Here is a 20,396-nt window from a genome sequence, read left to right on the forward strand (position 1 = left end):
AATTTGGATATTATTAAAAAAAGAGAAATAATTCCTTCAAAGAGAGACTTTACGATTTTTATTTATGCTAAAATTGTAATATATTGATAAAAATATGTTACAATAACACAAAATAGGCAAGAAAAATTATACATTAAAGACGAATTTCATAAAATTCAGCAAGGACAAATTAGCGCCCCGAGCCGATTCTGACGAAAATATTTCGTAGATATTTTCCTACAATAACCGAAGCATTCGTCTTTTTATTAGGATCTGAGTAAGTGTTCGTGTGTCGTATGAATATATATCGTTGCAGGAATTTTAAATAAACAGTGAAACTAAATTTAGATTCACATCGTACATGCATGATTTACATGTTCGCGAATTCGACTGTACAGCCATTTTCGATTTCAGAATTAAATATCTGGCTTATTTCGCATTTTTCGACACATGTTCGTCTTAACTTTTATTTTAATTTATATTGAAATATATGTATAATAAGTATTTACACATTTTATATAAGTTCATAAATATTTGACAAAATCGTATGGTCTCGCTTTATATAGTTGGAACGATTAAAATATGTTTCCACAATTGGTATCACCAAATACCGGTGAGACTGTCACAATTTGTCCAATCAGGTAAAAATGAGTTGTCAAAGTTACACACAACCTCCAACAGTCATGCAATGTTAAAAGCATTTTCAATTAAAATGTTATAAATAGCGAATACATCTTTGGAGGTGGGATGCACACATTGTTTAAGGTGAGACTCATAAACTGAGAAAAACACGAGCTTGAACAACGTGAATTGCGACGACGGTTCACTTAAAATAACAGTTTATATATAATTCACAATTGGTAATTTGACTGAAGTACTAAACTGCCTATAATGATAAAAATGTATTAAAATACACAAAGATTTATGTGTGTGGATAGCTTAAACTTCAGTATACAGTGGATTTTGCAAGAACGTGCAGTTGAAAAAACGCAGTTATTTTTAGATTTTTGGAGCTGTACTGCCATTTGTTTTCTTTTTAAAGATGCCCACCTTTTCATTTCCAATTTGACCTGATGCATTCCGTATACTGCCCTTTACAAGCAGTTTCCTTTAAAATCCTTTTTACTTTATCCCAGAGTGCATTTCGACTTAGATGAAACTGGTTAGATTCTTTTTCAGTAATAAATCGTATGTGTGCCCGTTTAATTATCGTTCTTAGGTTAGATTATGCTTCTTTTTGTTGTAAGTTAAATAACAGTTATTTCACTCTTTTTTACAAATATATGGTCATTTACATGATATTCGAGTAAATGTGTTTTTTTGGTGGCTATACATTTTCTGAAATCATTGTTATCAGTAATAGTCTTTATCGGTTTCACTAGAGGACTGTTCGATTTACTTTTTTCACCTAATCAAATGTTCAATTGCGGAAATAATCGCTGCACTTGGTATTGCTCAGCTAAGTGTTTATGCCATTTGTGTTCATTTTCGGATAATTGTTTTTATATAAAATGATTATTATTGATGACAATAGGTTCATTGAAATAGTAAAACTCAGTTTGCTCAAATTTAAACATTATCATATTTGCATTTGTATTTTGCTCAATTATTCGAGAGATTAAAACTTCCTAATCTGTTTTAATCCGCATTTGAAACCTTGTCCGTGTGTACTTATTTCCATTTTAAAATGTTCAGATTACTTCAAATCTGATCAAATTACATTCATTATTTGTTTTTGTTTCATTAGGCAAATTTCGAGGAAATTCAGGAAACAAACACCCTACATCTTGTAATGAGGAGCGTATGAATACATTGTTACCCGATAAATAATGACCTCTTTCTGTTCACTAAATAAATTGGTATGGTCTAACTATCTTGGGTCAATGTTGCTTTTTTAATAAGCATAAAACATAATATACATTCTTTTAAGTGTAATTTTATAAAAGAATGGTTTATTGTAAATAAAAGTTTCAGCATTAAAATTCCATAAACGTGTTAGGCATCTCCAAAAGACGTGGTAATGCAATATGTAAAATACCAAACCGCATACCTTGGGTGTAGATGCAATATATTAATTTTCAAATAATCACAGAGTCTAGCGCATGCAGCACGAAAAAAAAACAACAAAACAAAACCGCAAACATATTCGGCTTATTGCTTTGTTATAAAAGTGCAAGCAATACTGTGGGTTAGCCTAAATGTCAATGTCAGTGTGTCCTATCAGAAGAAATACTACGGCCTAACGATGAAAACACATTTTGGATATGTTGAAAGCTAATGCTATAAAAGAGAAACATTCGTAACAAGATATTCACTGTAAAGCAAAATAGTTTATGTGCTTTAGAAGAAAAAACTTGTTCGCAGTTCATAAAATAAATATCATAAATTAATTTACCAGTGGAGACGGTTATTTGTATGGAAAACAATACTAATGCATCACAACAAAAGTATTTGTTATGCGAAAAACACATGTTTAAGAGTAAATTTCAGTGTCATGTGTGCATGCATATTACAAAACAATGTATTGAGTTATAAGAGACCTGTATCCATTAAAAGGGTTTGAACTTGAATGCAATCATGCATTAAAAGAATGTATAATGCAAGTCAAACATCATTTTAAAAACGATATACGCTTTCCCACCATCTGACATGTCCAATATTATTAAAACATATTTTGTTGTTCATGGTTATACCATAAACAAATGTGTCTTTCTGTTCTGTAATAAACTTGCGTCAGTTTCAATGGTAATTTTATCAAGTGGCATCAGATTTATCCGCAGTAATTCTGCCAACTTTTACCTTTTGTAAACATTAACAAAGCAGCTTATAGAATCTAGTTTAAGCTTAGTGTCACATTTACTAATTGAAGTGTCGGTGAGACTTTAATTATTCAACGAAACCTTATTAGGTACGAAACGATTGGAGCTGATATTGTGGTTTTGTTGTTTATTCAGGCACCAAAATATCAAATAATTCCTGATTGCCTTTATGAATACAAGGTTACTTATTATAGGAAATAATTATTTGGGCATCGATTATTTCAATAGACCTACAAACATTCTCTCGCTAAGTCGATCAATTGATTCAGAGCGGCCTTATTTTATGTTTATTTATTGATTGCATATTCTGTATTTATTATACTTTTGCACATTGGACTGGTAAATAAATGATGCAATCGTAGTTTCTCTTTTTTCTTAAATGCATTTACTGAAAATGCAATTGTCATCGTTTTCGATAGTCTTCTTCATAACGTCTTTAATGTGCACACATTTCAAGCATATCTGCATGGCTAAAAATAGACTTGTCTGTTCTGAGCAGGTATTGAATGCAAGCTTTAATGAGAGAGTCATACGAAAAACTAGTTTCCACAACAACATGCATCGATTTTTTTAGCAAACAACGTTTAGTTTCCAAGGCAGCTCGGAATTCTTGAACACAAAATTATCTAATGTTCGGATCGTTTAAAGGATAAGTCGATGAAAAAAAAGAATTAAAATGTGTTTTCTTACTGCAAGCATCCGATATAAATTAATTCAAAATATGTTATGGCATAATATGATTAATGTCAGTGTAAACGAGCACGCCTGATACTCAATACAAATATTAAACACAATTCATGCTTTAAATTAATCATCAAAAAATGCACAAGTACCAGGTCTATGTTTGATGTATAGCATATAAAAACACAGATCAACAAATTAAGCATCTCTACAAGATCACGCGATTGTAAGCAAATACTACGAAGATAATCTAAATATTTCACAAAGTACTTTATTCATAACTAAATGTGAGTAGTAACGGGTAATAAAAGATCAATTATGACCTAAAATAACACAGTATGAAGTAAATATACTCGTTGAATTAAGCATGTCGTGTTATTGGGAGTTATTGAAGTGTAAATGCCATAAAACATTAACATGCAAACAAAACTAGGAAATGTACAAAACAGTACAATATAAAATATGAAGGCGGATTTTGTTCAACGGTTGTGTACGCAATGTAATACCTCCTTAATTGCGTTAAATGAGAATCATTGGTATAATCAGAAAACTGTATTTTGTTTGTTCAAACATCTAACACTTATTTTTGTGTATGTAATAAATCATCCTCGTTCGTTCTCCAAAATCGATTTACGAAACAGGTAAACCCTTTGAGATAGACATGCGTTTATGCACCATAAGATATTACGTTTTGTCTAAAATATTCTGTAGCATAATCTAATGGATCTTTTTAAACTAAGACGTTTGACTCTAGTTTGGTATTACCTTTATAATTGGTAATTTTGCGCTTATATGACAGTTAAAAACGTATGTAATTACAATTTAATAATCTAAGCTGTTTTTCTAGAATGAAACGCACTATGGACTGTATTTTAAACATATAAAGCACACGTTGAACAATCAGTAAACATGATGCGTGATGGAATACAAACACACTGCACTTTGCGCCGAATAAAAAAGCTTCTCTTGAATTTACTTTCAAATCCAAGCTTGCTGAAAATTTAGAATATTAAATCAAACAAAAACATATACCCTTAAGACTTCATTTTCGTTCGTTCAAAAAAGCTGTTAGTATTCTTGAAATATTTAAATCTGAGTTTTTCAATATTAAAATGAATAATGAATGCATCAACGTTAAACGGGTTTATAGATGAATGTCTGGTTGGTTGTGCTTTATTTTCAAATGATATATCAGCTAAAATAAGGCTTCCAGACACAGACATAGCGTAAATAAGTTCGGCTGAAGCAATAAACACTTTCTTTGCTCTTTTTTTTATTTTTCCAAACAAACTAAAGGAAATTTCGCCATATTCGCCCTATTCGCCCTCCACTGTTGCAAATCAGAAATCGTTAATTTCATAATGGTATGAGTAAAAAGCTTACTTTAAAATTTCGTGATACTTTCAAATCCAAAAAGGTCAACCTTTCTTGGGTTCCAAGCCGTATCGGCACACAAGGAAATGAAAAAGCTGACAACCTAGCAAAAAAACCTCTTGATATTATGATTACATGTGTCCAATAACCAAAAAGTGATATACAAAATATAAATAAACTAGCAAAGCAAGAATGACCAATAATATGTAATGGGAAAACACTTAAATAGTTAAATGTAAAACAGACTTATATTGTTTATGAAAAATCATTTTTTCTTTTGGGCTGACATGATTAAATAAACACGCTGCACAATAGGACAAACATATAAATACTGAATATATAATATATTACCTGCCAATTTGTAGATGTTTATATTATTGTGTGCGGTACATCAAAATTTTGAGCGTACATAAATTGCAATTTTGTGGTTAATACTTGTACGTGTCATATTCCATACATGTGGTATCTCCATTGTTCTAGAATGAAAAGGTAACTACGTGTATACGAACATTTGCGAGTGTTTTTTTTTAATTTAAAACTTCTGAAACAATAGTACTTCGGATTTATACTCATTTACTATTAAATGCATATACACTCGTCCCAACAAAACAACATTATAGTATGTTAACTATATCTATGTATTGCCAACTTACATATCCTTAATGGATAGCGAGAAGCCCAACTCTTGATCATTTTTTGAGTTTCATAGAAGCCAGCAACGTCTTATTGTGTCAAAAACGAGGTATGTATAATTATGCATTTAATGTTAATATGATCACAACAATTGCATGTTTAATTTCGGTACGAACATATAATATTCCGCAGGTACTATAAAGAGTAATATTTGGATTGTTTAGTGCGTGCAGTTCGCTCGCTGTAGCGTGCATTTTTGTCTTCTTCCACAGTAACTGCGTATTTTCGTCTCATAACATGACACAATAAATCACACGTTTATACTTTAATAGTTTCTTAGTACTTTAGTTTATTAAGTATACAGAGGGATTGTTTTTACAGCCTATACATCATATACTATTGGCAATTACTTGTTAAAATTATTATAGCTTTTTAAACATACACATGTACACATACCGTAATTGTCTATAACAGCTCACAAATTGTTATGACTTTGATTTTTTTTATTGAAACGATTTTGGCGTTGGTTTCTTGGACAGTGATCAAATAAAATTGTTTAAAAGAGGTAATGAAAGGCATTCGACATCATAACAGGAAAGCAATAGCGTTATTTTTTCTGAAGAAAAACTTACAAGGTCAAAAGGTGTAAAATTGTCTTTTATAAAGCTATTTGTCCAGGGAAATTTTGATATTATATGTGAATATAATTTTCCGTTGCAAATATAAGCACCGACAAGCATTACATACACCACAACATAGCACAATGCGTCTGAATACGTCTACCCGAATAATACAATATTTACAAACACAATACAATCCCACACTCAATGACAAGCCCATCATTCAGTGCTAATTTTTCCAATGTGACCTATTCAAACCGGTACGATTGCCTTTCCCAGAGATTCACAGGTACTTGAAGTACGCATTTTCAATGATATAATGCCTATTAATCATTTCAATCAGAGTCACCATATACACTCATATCATCCAGTTGTATTATACAAAGCTGTCCCAACCGTACTGTGATTAAGTCCTTGCACTACTAGATCGCCGGATGTATGATTTGTCAGGAAAGCCTCGGGGATTGTGTATAGGTGAAATATCGGCATCACAAATGTGTTCATACAAATACACACTATCAACACAGCGATAACGTTGATAACACCACCGGCTTTTATCTAAAATAACAGAGACAATTGTTAAAATACGATATCTAGAAATACTTGGTATCTGTAGTATAACATCAAAACCAACGTTGAAATTGCCGCGCAAAATGATAAAGCTATTGCTCCGTGTCAGGGTAATATGGTGAACTATGTAACTTGGCCATGCAAAATAGAAACTCCATTACAAATCTATAATAAAAGACAGATAAGTAGAATAATTCGACACTTTCTCTTTAATAAGATAAGCTTTAAATCATCCGGATGCACACAATCAATACATTTAAGAAAACGACACCATTTAAAAAGACAAACTTAATTTAGCTTTATTAGAATGGGTTCTCCGGAATAAAATCATAGTAAACGAATCTGCGCACAACAGCAAGGAATTAAATACCCAGTTGCTTCTTAAAATAGTGAAATATAATACAATGATAAAGGGTCTTGAAAAAAGGCGATGGCTCTTAAGAGCTCACCTGAAACTCAAAGGAACTTAACTATTGTGCCAAGGTTGAGTTCAAAATGATGTGTTTTTTTATATATTTTCTTTGCACATTTTTTTATTTTGGATTGGGCTGAGATATCATTTGAATATATCCGCTTTTCGAGATTTAAACAAAGTGCGACAAAAAAGTTAATTTTATTGTGTTAACATTCTTTTAATTAGTTCGACCAAGAAATCTAGTATTGGAGATCAAATAAACCAGTCTCAAACTCAACCGTGATTTAAAGGCACAAATGCAATGACCAAGTTTTCAGAAGATTGGCCAAAGCATTTTAATTGGAGCATTAACATTATTTAACGATAGTCATAACAGAAAAACAACAACGTACGCTGGCGGCCATATTTTTCAACGAAACATTACTTATTTAAGACTCGACCGAGACGTCATTAGAACATTATTTCCGACCACATTTAAGAAAGATTGCATTTCAAATGTGATTTTAATATTGTAAACAATTTGTTACTACAACCATATGAGGCAAACTAACCCACTGACTGACGGTCTTGTTTTCTGACACACAACAACAATGTTTGAACTCTGCCTAAAATTATAACAATAAATGATTTGACCAAGTTTCATGAAGATTGGATAACAAATGTGACTTAAGAGCGTTCAAACGGTTTTACTATAACCATTAAAGCATAAATGTCCCGCCAACTGACGGCCATGTTTTTCGACGCACATCTAACAAATTTCTTACTCGACCCAGATATCATTTGAACAAAAGTGCTGACCAAGTTTGTAAAAGATTGGAATAAACATGTGACATCTAGGGCATTAACATTTTTTTAACTTTAAATATGTAAGGAGAACTGCCTCGTCCCCTAGCGGTGATGTTTTTCATCGAACCAAAATATATTCGAACACATACGGGATATAATTAGAATACATGAAAACATGTTTCATGAATATAGTACGATAACTATTGTTTCTTGATTGTTAATAAGGTTTTACTCTAGCCATATAAGATAAACTGCCCCGCCCCCTGGCGTACATGTTTTTCAACTAAACCGAATCATTAACGATCTCAGCTGATGTGTAATTAAAACAAATGTTTTGACAGAGTTTTGATAAAGATTTGACAACAATTCGATTTCTAGAGTGCAGACAAGATTTTCGTTTAACCCTTCCCCACTCAGAAGGAAATAAGTCTGTAGAAAACAATCATAGAAGCAGAAAAGTTTGCGACGAATCAGTATCTTAAGGTTAGACATTAAGCCATTAATACTTGACTCTATTAAAACAGTCATTATTTTAATTTGATTTATGAAAGGTCTATAAACAGGCCAACATACATATCCTAAAGGCAAATGGCAAATTTGACAGAAGGCCCTTATGATTGACCTCAACATGCACAGTTTTAAACTCGGCAAAGGTATTATTGAGACAAATGTTTGTCAATATTTCTTGAAGATTGGACAATGAGTGTGTCCTCCAGAGATTTAACTTAACGTTAATATATATTAAGGACGCAAGACGAACGACTGACAAAAGTCGATCACAAAAGCATACCATGAGCACGTTTAGCTCAGGAGAACTGATAAAAACAAAAGATCATGTCCGTACCATATCGATGATTTTGAGGTACCCAGTTGAGAATACAATGGCGTTTGGTGGGGTACCGACTGGAAGCATATAGGCAAACGAGGCCGCCACCGCACAGGGTATCATGAAATACAGCGGATGCACTGATATTTTTATAGCCTGCATAAAAAAAAGGTCCATATAGTTACAGTATTATCTTCTTTGAAAGTTATTTGTGAAATCAAAATATACCAAACAAGCACGTCAAGAGTGAACAAATTAGAACTCAAATAGTTATAAAAAAAACATGAATTCTATTATCACTACCAACTTAATAATATCGAGGGCACATTTCATTTTGTCAATCAATAAAATTAATCGCAAAGGCATTCATAAACTAACATTGTGTACCTAGTTAAATACTTTTGTTAAGATATGTACTTTTTCAAGACCGTACACTGTCGGCACAGTAACTTTCAAAGACTAGCGTTTTTGTTTTAAATTATACACACCAATCCCCCAACTATTGGAAGGAACAATGTCGATGTGGCAGCATTACTCGTCACGTTGGTTATAGCTGCTGTTATGAAAGTGAGCAGCGCTGATGTCATCCAAGTCGGTAAGTTCTCAAACACCGTCAGTTTCTCGCTGATCCATTCTGACAAACCCGATGTCTTTAATAGAGGAAATACATTTGCAGCGCATAAGAGAAAACTATTAGGATGTTTCTGTGGGATGATTCTGTCATATGAAGTGACAGTAATAAGCAATTGCTGCAAGGCTTGGTGATTTCGACCCAGTTGTATGAAGCGTACCTGTTAGGTAAATTGGCCGTCATTACCTACTGAAGCGAGTGTAAAAGGAAGACATAAACCCTAGTGATTGAAGGAAGGTGCTATGATTCGGTGATACAGAATTTAATGTCTATAGAACCGTGAAACGGTTAAACATTTAATTGATTTCTTATACGGTATAATTTTAATGCGCCAATTATATTTAAAAGCCAAATATGTGTTACCTTTAGGCCAATGTTTTTGTCAAACAGCATACTTTTCGAGAGGCAAATTTAAATGCGAGCAACATCAGAGATTACTTTTGATAGCTTCTGAGATGAAATGGAAACAGGCACAAACACAAACGCCAACAAACACAATTTGGTTGATGCTCTAGAACGAAACATGTGAATAAAAACACCGGTTTTCACACAACTCAACGATGAATTGGTCATTGAAATATCAATTTTTACCCCTGAAGCCGTTCATATGATAATATCTAAGCTATGTAGGTTAACATGTGATTTTTTTTTATTTTTATTTTTGTATGATAAAACTAAACCACTTTTACTTACAGCACAACCATCAGCTAATGCGAATCCCCCACCCATAAGTAGGAGGACACCCCATGCCATCTTGTTATTGACGTACTTCCAAGTCAAAAGGGGAACGTACTCCGAGGTTGCCGTCCACTCGTCCTTCTTATGCTCTGAAAACAAAAACAGGAACATTGAACTATGCTTTATTTAGTTGCAAAACATCTATTTCAACAAATGCGCTTACTAATTATTGAACATAAATTATGTTTATGAGCTTTAACAGAACAACAAATCGCATGAGAGCAAAGCATATATTAATTAATACACATAACTCTAATATAATGGTACGATTATCGAACAGTATGTGTAGAGGAAGTTTATATTTAATTTACTACTGACACCCGTATTTACCATCGTCCTTTTTCCCGAATTTAGGAAGTTTACTTGGCAAGAAAAATAAGATAACAGACATAAAAATAGCTGCTGTTGAATCTTCTACATACCTGAAAAATAAGAATACATGTGTAATATTATATACAATGGTTCAAGTGTGTTTGCTTTCAATACAAGTCAATAAATAAATTGGAAACCTTCAGATAAAAACAACAACAATTAGATATGATAACAAGAAAACGTTTACACAAACGTTATTTCCAATGAACGTCCGTATTTATATAGAGCGTTACGTTTTGGCTGTTACAGTTAAAATATATGAAGGTAAATCACATTAATACCCCACTTTTTATCACTCGTTAAGCGTATACATTTAAGCTGTTGTTTATATGTCAACGAAATCAAGCACGATTAAAAAGCTCATTCACAGCAAGTTGTATTAGCTAAAAACTAACAAAATATAATAATATAACGGAAACAACCCTTTCAGTTATTGTTCCAGAGCCGCTTTGAATAGAGTCCCTTGTTTATATCCGTATGCGCCTGTTGTTTAACCATTGGCATTAACGCATTACATGCGTTTATTTAAAATTATAATCACATAACGCACCTAACACAGTTCCGATTTACGAAGAGTGCATACTAACGAACACATATAAATATTATGACACAGTTGCATATTTCACGTAACGACTATTTAAGTGCACAACTCAGAACATTAGAACATAGCCAGCACAATGAAAGTGATTATCTTGAAACATATTTAAGGACATATAAACATAAAAAAGTGGTTATTATTTAACTACACTATAACGAAAATAAAGCAGTGTGGGATACGGATCAAATGATGAAGTAAAGTATACAGTTATTAAACTAAACAAACTGCAATTCATGTTGTTCATGCAATGTTTGCTGATTTTTTAATACTTAAGCATACACTCGTTGTTTGTTTGCATCTTTTTGTGCTTTGTTTTCAATTTAGCCACTTATACAAATTGTTAGTAGGATTGTACGACATTTAACAATAGTTGTGTTTCTATTGTAATGCTTACTTAGTTTTAAACAGTGCTCCCCATCCCGGTACAACAACCGGGTTGCGTGCAATCCAGAGAAACGCTAATATAACAAGGTCTGCCATGACTAGAGCCTCAGCGAAACTGAAATTACAAATACGCCGTCAACAATAAACTTTTTATTATTTCGAGAGTCTGCAAGACCTTTCAAAGCTTCTAAGTGTTAATAACGGTTAGAATATTACATTACATCCATCGACCATCATGCAATCAAATGTAAGTCATCTACGAACAGTGTTTAAAATCATGGTGTAGTGAGTTGTGCTTTAATTGACAACACAAATAGCGTTTATTATTTATAAAAAATAACTTATATATTTAAAACACAAACACTGATGCATATGTGAAACATACGCAAACTTATTTACGTTCACAGTGAACTGCAGACAAACCTCCATTTCCCCAATTTTTTGTATTCGTGCTGCAAATGAACTCTGACAGCACTGTAGTCATCATCAGTTTTGAAACAACACAGACATCTGCAATATGACATAAGGCCATTGCTACTACAAACTTAAAAGTATTAAATTTTGACGTTTAACTTTGACATGTTGCAACAAAATCGATAGCGTCCACCCTTATTTTTAGGTAACTATCATACCGATAGTTAGAAGCGTTCGCTAGACGTAGCAAATAGTCTACTGAAAGACCGACGGAAAACACGACGGACAAGTGCATGGAATATAAGCCCCGCTTATTCAAAGGGAGAAAACTAATTGCAATAATGACAGGGAGGTCACCGGCAAAACCGGCAGTTAAAATTAGAAGAAAATGATCTATGTTTCAAGTGTGTTCGACGATATACCTTATTTAAATCGTTTCTACTAAAAGGTTAAGTTAAAAAGACGTCATTTCTGTTTAATAACGCAATTGTTAAATTGTTGTGTTTAAATATTTTTTGACATTCGGTTATGAACACAACTATAGGATACACATACTTTTTCCCGAGGGAAAAGATCTGCAGCCAAAGCCACGTTGCCAAAAACACCGCCACAGACATAGGGACGCCAATAGCCATCCAGTTTGCAAACGTTATAGCTGAGTTCAGACCATGCTTTTGGTACAGTCTGGTAAATGGAAATATGATAACTGTATCATAAATAAGTGAATTACTTCCATAAAACTGGAACGATATAACTGTCACGCTTACGACAATCATTTCGGTTGAACAATAATGCATATGAAATGCAATGCTTAGTCAATATATCGAGGGAACATGTTTACTCGACCTGGAGCCACGGAAAAGACATGTCGATGATACCGTCTTAAAATGTTTTTTGTTTCCTAGCAAAATACATCTGTGATAAATTATATTTTTTTCAGATGTAAATCTTACATTCATACAATTTTTAAGTTTATTCAAATATGTGCCGTTTTGATGTATGCATCTACAAAGTGTTTGTTTTGTTTTAGTCCTTACATTCCACGTGTTCCTCATAATATTGTTCAACTACTCACATATCGGCTTGTCCCTTTAGTATGATGTTTGGCGGTGTTCCCGTCAATGTGGCTATACCACCGCAGTTCGCTGCGAACGCTACGGACAGAGCAAACGTCTTCGCCATTTGTGCAAACTCCTGATCCGGGTCGTTCTTGTCGTCGTCGGCACGATTCGTTTTCGCGATCCTGAACATGTTTATGCGTTTCATGATTAACATAAGAATAAGCATTTTGCACTTACTGCCGCTGTATATTAGTACGAATCAAAGAATAGCACTACGACCATTATTTTCACAAACTAAAATCAAGTCTGCAAACATGTGGTATCAAAATTATTTGCATATTTTGAATTTTAAACTATAATTCCTTTTTCTGTTCTTGATCGTATTCAAGATTTATATAAAGCATTATAAAACGATATCTTCGTCGATCATAGCATTTTGAGGCCTGGCGTTTCGTCCTTTAACAAATGATACACTACTTAATTCTCAATGTCATAATACATTGATATTGCATCTCCAACAAAGGAATGGCTTTTGAAATACATGTTCCATCGAACGCTTTAAAAGTAAAGGTCCACGGTTAAAATTACGTGTAGAGTTGTTGCACAAACTTAAAAAAGATAAACTTTATAATGATTAATACGGACACAATCATTCGTTTTTTATAATTTTTAAATTGAACTTGAAATGTCAACAGAAGTTACAATTGGTTATTTTAGTTCAATCGCTATTTATGAAGATGTATTAATAAAATCACATCATTAAGACTAGTATAAAAGAATACTATAAGCATAATACTTGAATAATTTGGAAAAAACTGTATTATTATATTTTATTTCTACAAATGGCTTAGTAAATGTTGATGTGCTGATTTAATAAATGTGTATCATACAATAATCATCATGAAAACGAACATAAGAATTACAAATAGTACTCTTTTTTAATAAAAATTTAATTTGCATATGCGATCCGTCCTTAAATAAACAATAATTGTTAATGTATATGTTCATGCAGGTGTTATCTTAAGGGAAAGGGTATGAAATAAACCAAAAACCGTCTCAAACTTCGAGTATAGTATGTATACTGGTTGGTGTATGTATCTGACGTAAATAGCTATACAATATTTACATACACTTATAGCATACCAAAACATCCCGACCACTAATAAATATTAAAAAATACACAAACCAATCAAATCAAGATTAGAGGTTGGAATAACGAACTGTAAGTAGTCAACAACTAGGAAAAAACACTGAATACGTACATAATCAAATACTATATACCGAAAACACTTCTTGCTTATTGCATATTTTTCCGTATGACTGAGAAATAAGAATATTACTTCACAATTCATGGCTTCAAATTACCTTTTCACATATTTTGGCAGATATTGAAGTTTGTCATTAAATGCTTTATATTGATTAATGTAAACATTGGATCTAAAAAGCTCCAGAACAAATCAAGAATATAATTAAAGAAAAAAAAGGTAACCCTCAACTGTGCTTGAACCATGGCTCCTGGAGTAAAACGTCTAATGCTAAGACCAATTGGCAATCCGTGCTCATACAATTAGTGATGTATTTTATACTAGAAAACCTCGTAGTGTCACAAACTATAACGACAACAACATAACTTCCCAATGTATTCAATCGTTTCACCTTGCAACGCTTTATATTGTCAGTGTTTTGTTTATCGTCAACAGATGCATATAGTGGATATTTTAGAGCATGGTAAATGTTCAGTTTACTTGTTTCGTCACATATATCATAACTACAACAATTTTTTAATATAAAACATTTTTTAATATTGTACATTTACCAAAATGTGAAAAGGTCCCTTTCAGACTTAAATCGCATAAATCCTACAATCGATACTTAACAAAAAATATGACATAAACATTGCTATATGATACTCATACACGTGGATATAAAACATAGTAAAATGACCTATCCTATATACGAACATAAATGAAGTTACGATTGAATTGCATATAAATATACTAAATATAGCATGTACAAGTGAATGGATACGGCATAATATACACTAATGGCTACAGACATGCGTGGCTAGCATTTACATATTTGTTAAAGACAATTGTAAGAAGGTATGTGTTAATACTTTATATAATTAGATGTTTAGTCTTTTTTAATGATTTATCATAATGGGACTCATATAGAATATTTTATGAACATACAATCATATGAGTAATGCGGTCAGGAGGACGATTGAATGCACTTTTTATAATGCGGGGGTTAGATTTGAGATACAGCCATTGTTGGTAGTTCTAACTAACGTATATATGTCATACGTGATGTAACGGTGATCCGTATACTAAAATATATTAAAAAATAAATATGTTTAAATGCAAGTTGTGTCTTGCCGGTACAGCATTAGATTCATTTGTTTCCACATACGTAGCATTAATTCGTTCTTACAGAACAAACAATGCTATTCCAAGGGTGTGTTATCAACTCGTCGCCTTGGCACCTTCAAAACGGTTTCAACCAATAAACCAAATGTTGTTGATATGCTTAATTGTGCTATGGTGTTTGTCATGTTGTCCTGTCTTGTATTAGCCATCGGCAAGTTTATTTACTTAATCAATGGCGTTGGCATGAGCATTTAATGAATTTTAAAGACTTGATGGCCGTGTTTCAACAATCAAACGTCATTTTACTTTAGATGTTTGGTAATATTATCGAGAAAATGCTTGCACTTAAATGTTCAATAAGTAAGATATGCACTCACAATGCTAAATATGTCGATATCATTCAATCTGAATATGATGTTTTGTACATGTCAACCACGCATTTATATTGTAATTGTATTTTAAACGTTTACATACATACACAAACATTTTGTTTCATTTCAGGTAATATCCTATTGCACAATCGTTTGTGTACGGTGATCAAAAACATGAAATAAAATTGAATTGCAGGCGCTTGGAAAACAGCGTATACTTCTATGAAACAAATTTGACCAATATGTTATGTTGACATTATTGAAATGCTGAAGTTATGTACTTGTTAGTGAAGTTATCGTGTTAATTAGTAGCCGTCTACTGCCCTAATAAGTATTATATTCACAATACACGTGTATAGTTTTAATTTAAAAAGATGACATTTTTTCAAATGTTGAAAATGTGTGAAAAGCATTGGCGGTGACAAAACAGTGGTGGTTTGATTAGCGGGAGAAACTATGCATATCTAGAGACTTTTGACATAAGGATTTTAACACGTACGTTTCTTTGCGTTGGACTTCAATTGAATAACTGTAAAGAGAAACATTCACGCATTAATGTGTAAAAGTATAAATCTACCATCTTTTACCTACCCCGAAACATTTCATATATTATAATTTATCTGGTCTTATCATAATAGTATATTATTCTTCGGGATTTATTATTCTTTATCATTGGAAGTAAATCATTTAGCATATACTAAATTCGACTTGAATTAATTAAATAAAGTCAGTTTTCTAAAAAAATATGGTTTGATAATAATAATAATATAATAGGTTATTATGTTTTCTTCTGTATTTATCCAAATCTTATATCGAATCAGACCTGCATCGATCAACAATGCTTAATTTGATTAGATAAGTCAAGAGAATTGTGAATATAACAATATCAATCTGACATAGTGTTTAAATGTCGGGACATAATTATACTGCCTGTGATCGTATATATCAGTAAAATATAGTTTCTTAACATATAAAAGTTAATTAATTTTTATTTAATTGTTAAGAATGGTCAATGAAATCGACAATTTACAATCAACGGTTCAAAATACAAATCTTTGCCTGCATTTTATCACGGGTATTTATTACACACTTACTGTACTGGGTGACCTGGTTCCAAGATGTCATCAACCGTGACCATGGCCACATTTTTTGAAACAGGTGTTTCTAATTCGCCATCTGAGTCAATGCTTTTTAAACACATCGTTACCCCGTTATCGCTCTCGTAAACTTAAATGTGTAAAACATAATAAGTATTTAAAAATCCTTTTACTTGAATTTAAAATGATTATTTCAAATAGTAGTTATGCCAGAGTGAAATTTTTGGGCTAACAGTGTTTATAAATAGAAAACAAATAAACACACAGTTAGACATGTGTATGCCTCGTTCTCATACTTTCGTGTCTTCTCATTGGATTCGTGCTCAATTTAATACGTCATTTTCGCTCTCGCCAAATACTTCGCGTGTCAGGATTCTATTCAAGTAGATCGAGCGTTTACAACTATTTTGCCGAGAAAATGAGTTTTAAACAAGAAATGTTCCACACAGACATAGATATTGCTTAAATTGTGGTAAAAAATACCAATGCAGAGTATTATTGAATTATAAATCACCAGCACTTAAAACAAAAAAGTTTAGAAATTCTGTGCAAGTGGCAGATCTGAAGCATTTCTAAGGAAGGCCACGCTCTATTTAATTCGGAGCACTGAGAGGTACCCGACAGGGTATTATAAATCAATATGCAAGACGCGCGAGACAATTATATTTCAATTAACACGTTTGCATTGTTTTGTTGAAAGTAACCATGGTTAAAAATATGTACATTCCTGCTCTTATTTGGAATTTTATATTTGAAAATAAATCGCTTCCATCATTAAATACACATTAAATTGTGTCTTAGAAAAAGGACATTGCAATCCGTTACGTAAAAAAATAACTTCCCCACTGGGAGCCCCATTTAGAACGCGGTCAAGCGAGGAGCACGAATCCAATGAGAATAATCTTTTGGATGATGCAGAATATTGGCCTTCACCTTAACGAGTTGAAAAAAAAAGTAAATATGTAAACAAAGACGATTTTCAGATGGTTTAATACTGAAATAGTATTTTATTGAGGATATAAATGTTATACAATGCTAAAAATACTTGTCTTTGTATGCGCATGCGCGAAATACATAGTTAAGGGGCACGAATGTACGAGAACATAGCTTATATACAATGTCATGTAAAAAAATGAATCAAATACAAACTGAGTATTACTATTTTATTTATTTATTAAATCTCCAAATATCGGTTTAAATGAATATGAGTGTAACTGTTTGCCACTATATAAACATATAAATATCGTAAACGGTGTTATAAGACCCATATAACCTTTCAAATTATGTTTCTTTAGTTTCTTAACACTATACAGACACCAGACACAATAAAAAAAACAATTGGGCATTGGAAGTTATGGACATTCTGAACCAAACCGGTTTAGCCATCCTTTTTCCCTGAGTATGTCAGCACTGATCAATTTATTCCCTTACTTAAAATCAGATAACGAGACCAGTGCATCACTTATTGGAACGTCATTGTCTTATCACCTAATTCAATGATTTTATAACAAACTAAAAACTGTATTCAAAAGATCATCGTATCTTCATATTGTTGATCATACAAAGCAGAATAACATGATAGCTAAATTACGCTTGTCGTCTCACGAATTATCGTTAGAAATAGGTAGAAACCAAAATATTGTCAGAAATAACGCAAATGTGTTTTGCAACATAAATCATATCGAGGAAATGTATGACTTTGTTCTGAAATGTCACTATTATATGCTGATCTTATGTATACATTAATTCCAAATATACCGCAAATTATGTTCATGTTAATCGAACAACTTTATAGCTGTCACAAGTAAGTGTTAAGAAAACTGGCCATGTTTAGAGCATCAATCATGAATCAATCATTGAGCTTTCTTTATTGTATTTACTCAAGTTGTCCTACACTACTATATTTTATGACGGACTTGTTAAAGCCGGTTAAGACGTTAAGAAAGTAGGAATTTTTTTTGAAAGTATGAACTACTTATCTGTTTAATTGTTCGACAAACACTTAGAAGTATTTACCAGTATATGTATAAATAAACACATTTTGATTCATGAATGCTTTTTCCATAAAAAATAGACCTAATATCTTTGTATTCTTTTCTGGAACAATCGTCCTTTCTAAAGGAAAGTAGCTCTAATAAATCAGAACGTACAGTTTCTACAGCCGTGTACGAATAATTTATATCATGTTTTAAATTGTGAATAATACGCTTATAATGTATTATGCATATATTATTTCATGTCATAAACTGTAAGCATGAGTTTTATTCTGTTATAAATTACCACACGGACCTGTTTGCGACAAGGCGTTACTGATGGGAGATGTCATGCTGTGCATTTATCATAAGCATGTGTACAGTTTCGTCATAGTTTCAACCTTTATATACTAAACACAAAAGAAAAACATTATTTAGAGACAAAAGTGTGAGCAAAATATATATTTATAATGCAGGAACTGTCATTGTCAACTGTTAAGATTAACTGGTTGACAAGACTAGCTTCGTAGAATTAACGGGAATACCCATATAATGAGTTGTCAATGTAAAGGGCATTGCCCGGGAAGAAAGCTGCCGTGGCTTTTCTTGTAAAACATATTGACTTACAGTTTTAAAACAAGACGGGCATGGGCCATAGAGCGTTCGCCTTATACTTAATGGAGTTAAACTATTTTGAGAAGGTTAAGTTAGAAATAATAAAAGCATTCGATGAAACATGCATTTAAATTTTTTTGGCACATTATTCTCGTAAAACTAAGCTGAAATACCAAATATACCAAATGTGTTCACAATGTTTCATGAAGGTTTGAAAAAAACTATGCAACTTCTAGAGATTAGGCAGGCGTTTTTTACTTTGACCTAGAGACCTAGTTGTTTACCTCAAGTGTCCCAGTTTTGAGATTTCATTAGGAATAATAACCTGACCAAGTTTCACGACGATAAGACAATACATTTAACCAAGGGAGCATTAACAACGTGTTAATACAATAAATAATAACCTCACCATTAGTCATACCACACATTGTGCACTGCTTCGTTAATGCAAACACGTGTGCATCTTTTATGTTTTTCTATCCCAAGAGTTTGATTATTACAATTGTGAAATTTGCCTTATTTGCGTATTGCGTACGTGTGATATCTTGTAAACGTATATGATCGTTTACTAGTTGTTTTACAATTGTGTACCCATATCCACAAATATGTTTCATTGTCTCCATAGTAGTAATGTCATAAACAAACTTAAAATACCTACTTTTACCTGGACATACTTAAGTTTGACGTGCTTACCAATCAGTATTTTGCTTGCTTTTTCAATAAAAAGAACTATAAATGCGGATTATTACCTTTATCCTTGACTTCTTACCTTTATCCTTGACCTCTTTCATCTGCATAAGAATGGCATTGAGGATAGGAATCATCATAGCCGTCGTGGCGGTGTTGGACATCCACATTGACAGGAACCACGTGGGCAACATAATACCGAGCAACAGCCTGCAGTATAATTAAAACAGTTCATTAACCCTAGACCCGTTTTCACAAAGTTTCTAAAATCGCCGTGCCGTTGTATAGATGTTGTCCGCCAAGCGATCGGGATGTCACTAGTTCGATCCGTACTATGGGAGCGTTCTGTAGATCTCCAACATAGACAACAACAACTGGGTCTA

At 32.6% G+C, this 20,396-nt stretch overlaps 1 protein-coding gene across 1 annotated transcript in view; it reads right to left on the bottom strand.

Annotated features, from left to right (window-relative positions):
* Positions 1-5,212: 5,212 nt before the first annotated feature.
* LOC127848288 (Na(+)/citrate cotransporter-like) overlaps positions 5,213-20,396 on the bottom strand; it is a 33,536-nt gene continuing 18,352 nt past the window's right edge. The window contains exons 4-15 of the mRNA XM_052380665.1: positions 20,096-20,223; positions 16,736-16,868; positions 16,141-16,170; positions 12,916-13,083; positions 12,396-12,524; positions 11,850-11,936; positions 11,437-11,541; positions 10,403-10,494; positions 10,028-10,161; positions 9,192-9,353; positions 8,722-8,859; positions 5,213-6,664 (exon numbers count right to left, since the gene is read on the bottom strand). Of these exons, the coding sequence (XP_052236625.1) occupies positions 6,470-6,664; positions 8,722-8,859; positions 9,192-9,353; positions 10,028-10,161; positions 10,403-10,494; positions 11,437-11,541; positions 11,850-11,936; positions 12,396-12,524; positions 12,916-13,083; positions 16,141-16,170; positions 16,736-16,868; positions 20,096-20,223 (1,501 nt within the window). The 3' untranslated portion in view covers positions 5,213-6,469. The remainder of the gene's footprint in view (positions 6,665-8,721; positions 8,860-9,191; positions 9,354-10,027; positions 10,162-10,402; positions 10,495-11,436; positions 11,542-11,849; positions 11,937-12,395; positions 12,525-12,915; positions 13,084-16,140; positions 16,171-16,735; positions 16,869-20,095; positions 20,224-20,396) is intronic.

Source organism: Dreissena polymorpha, chromosome 1, assembly GCF_020536995.1.
Source record: "Dreissena polymorpha isolate Duluth1 chromosome 1, UMN_Dpol_1.0, whole genome shotgun sequence".
In the NCBI taxonomy this organism is placed as follows: Eukaryota; Metazoa; Mollusca; class Bivalvia; order Myida; family Dreissenidae; genus Dreissena; species Dreissena polymorpha.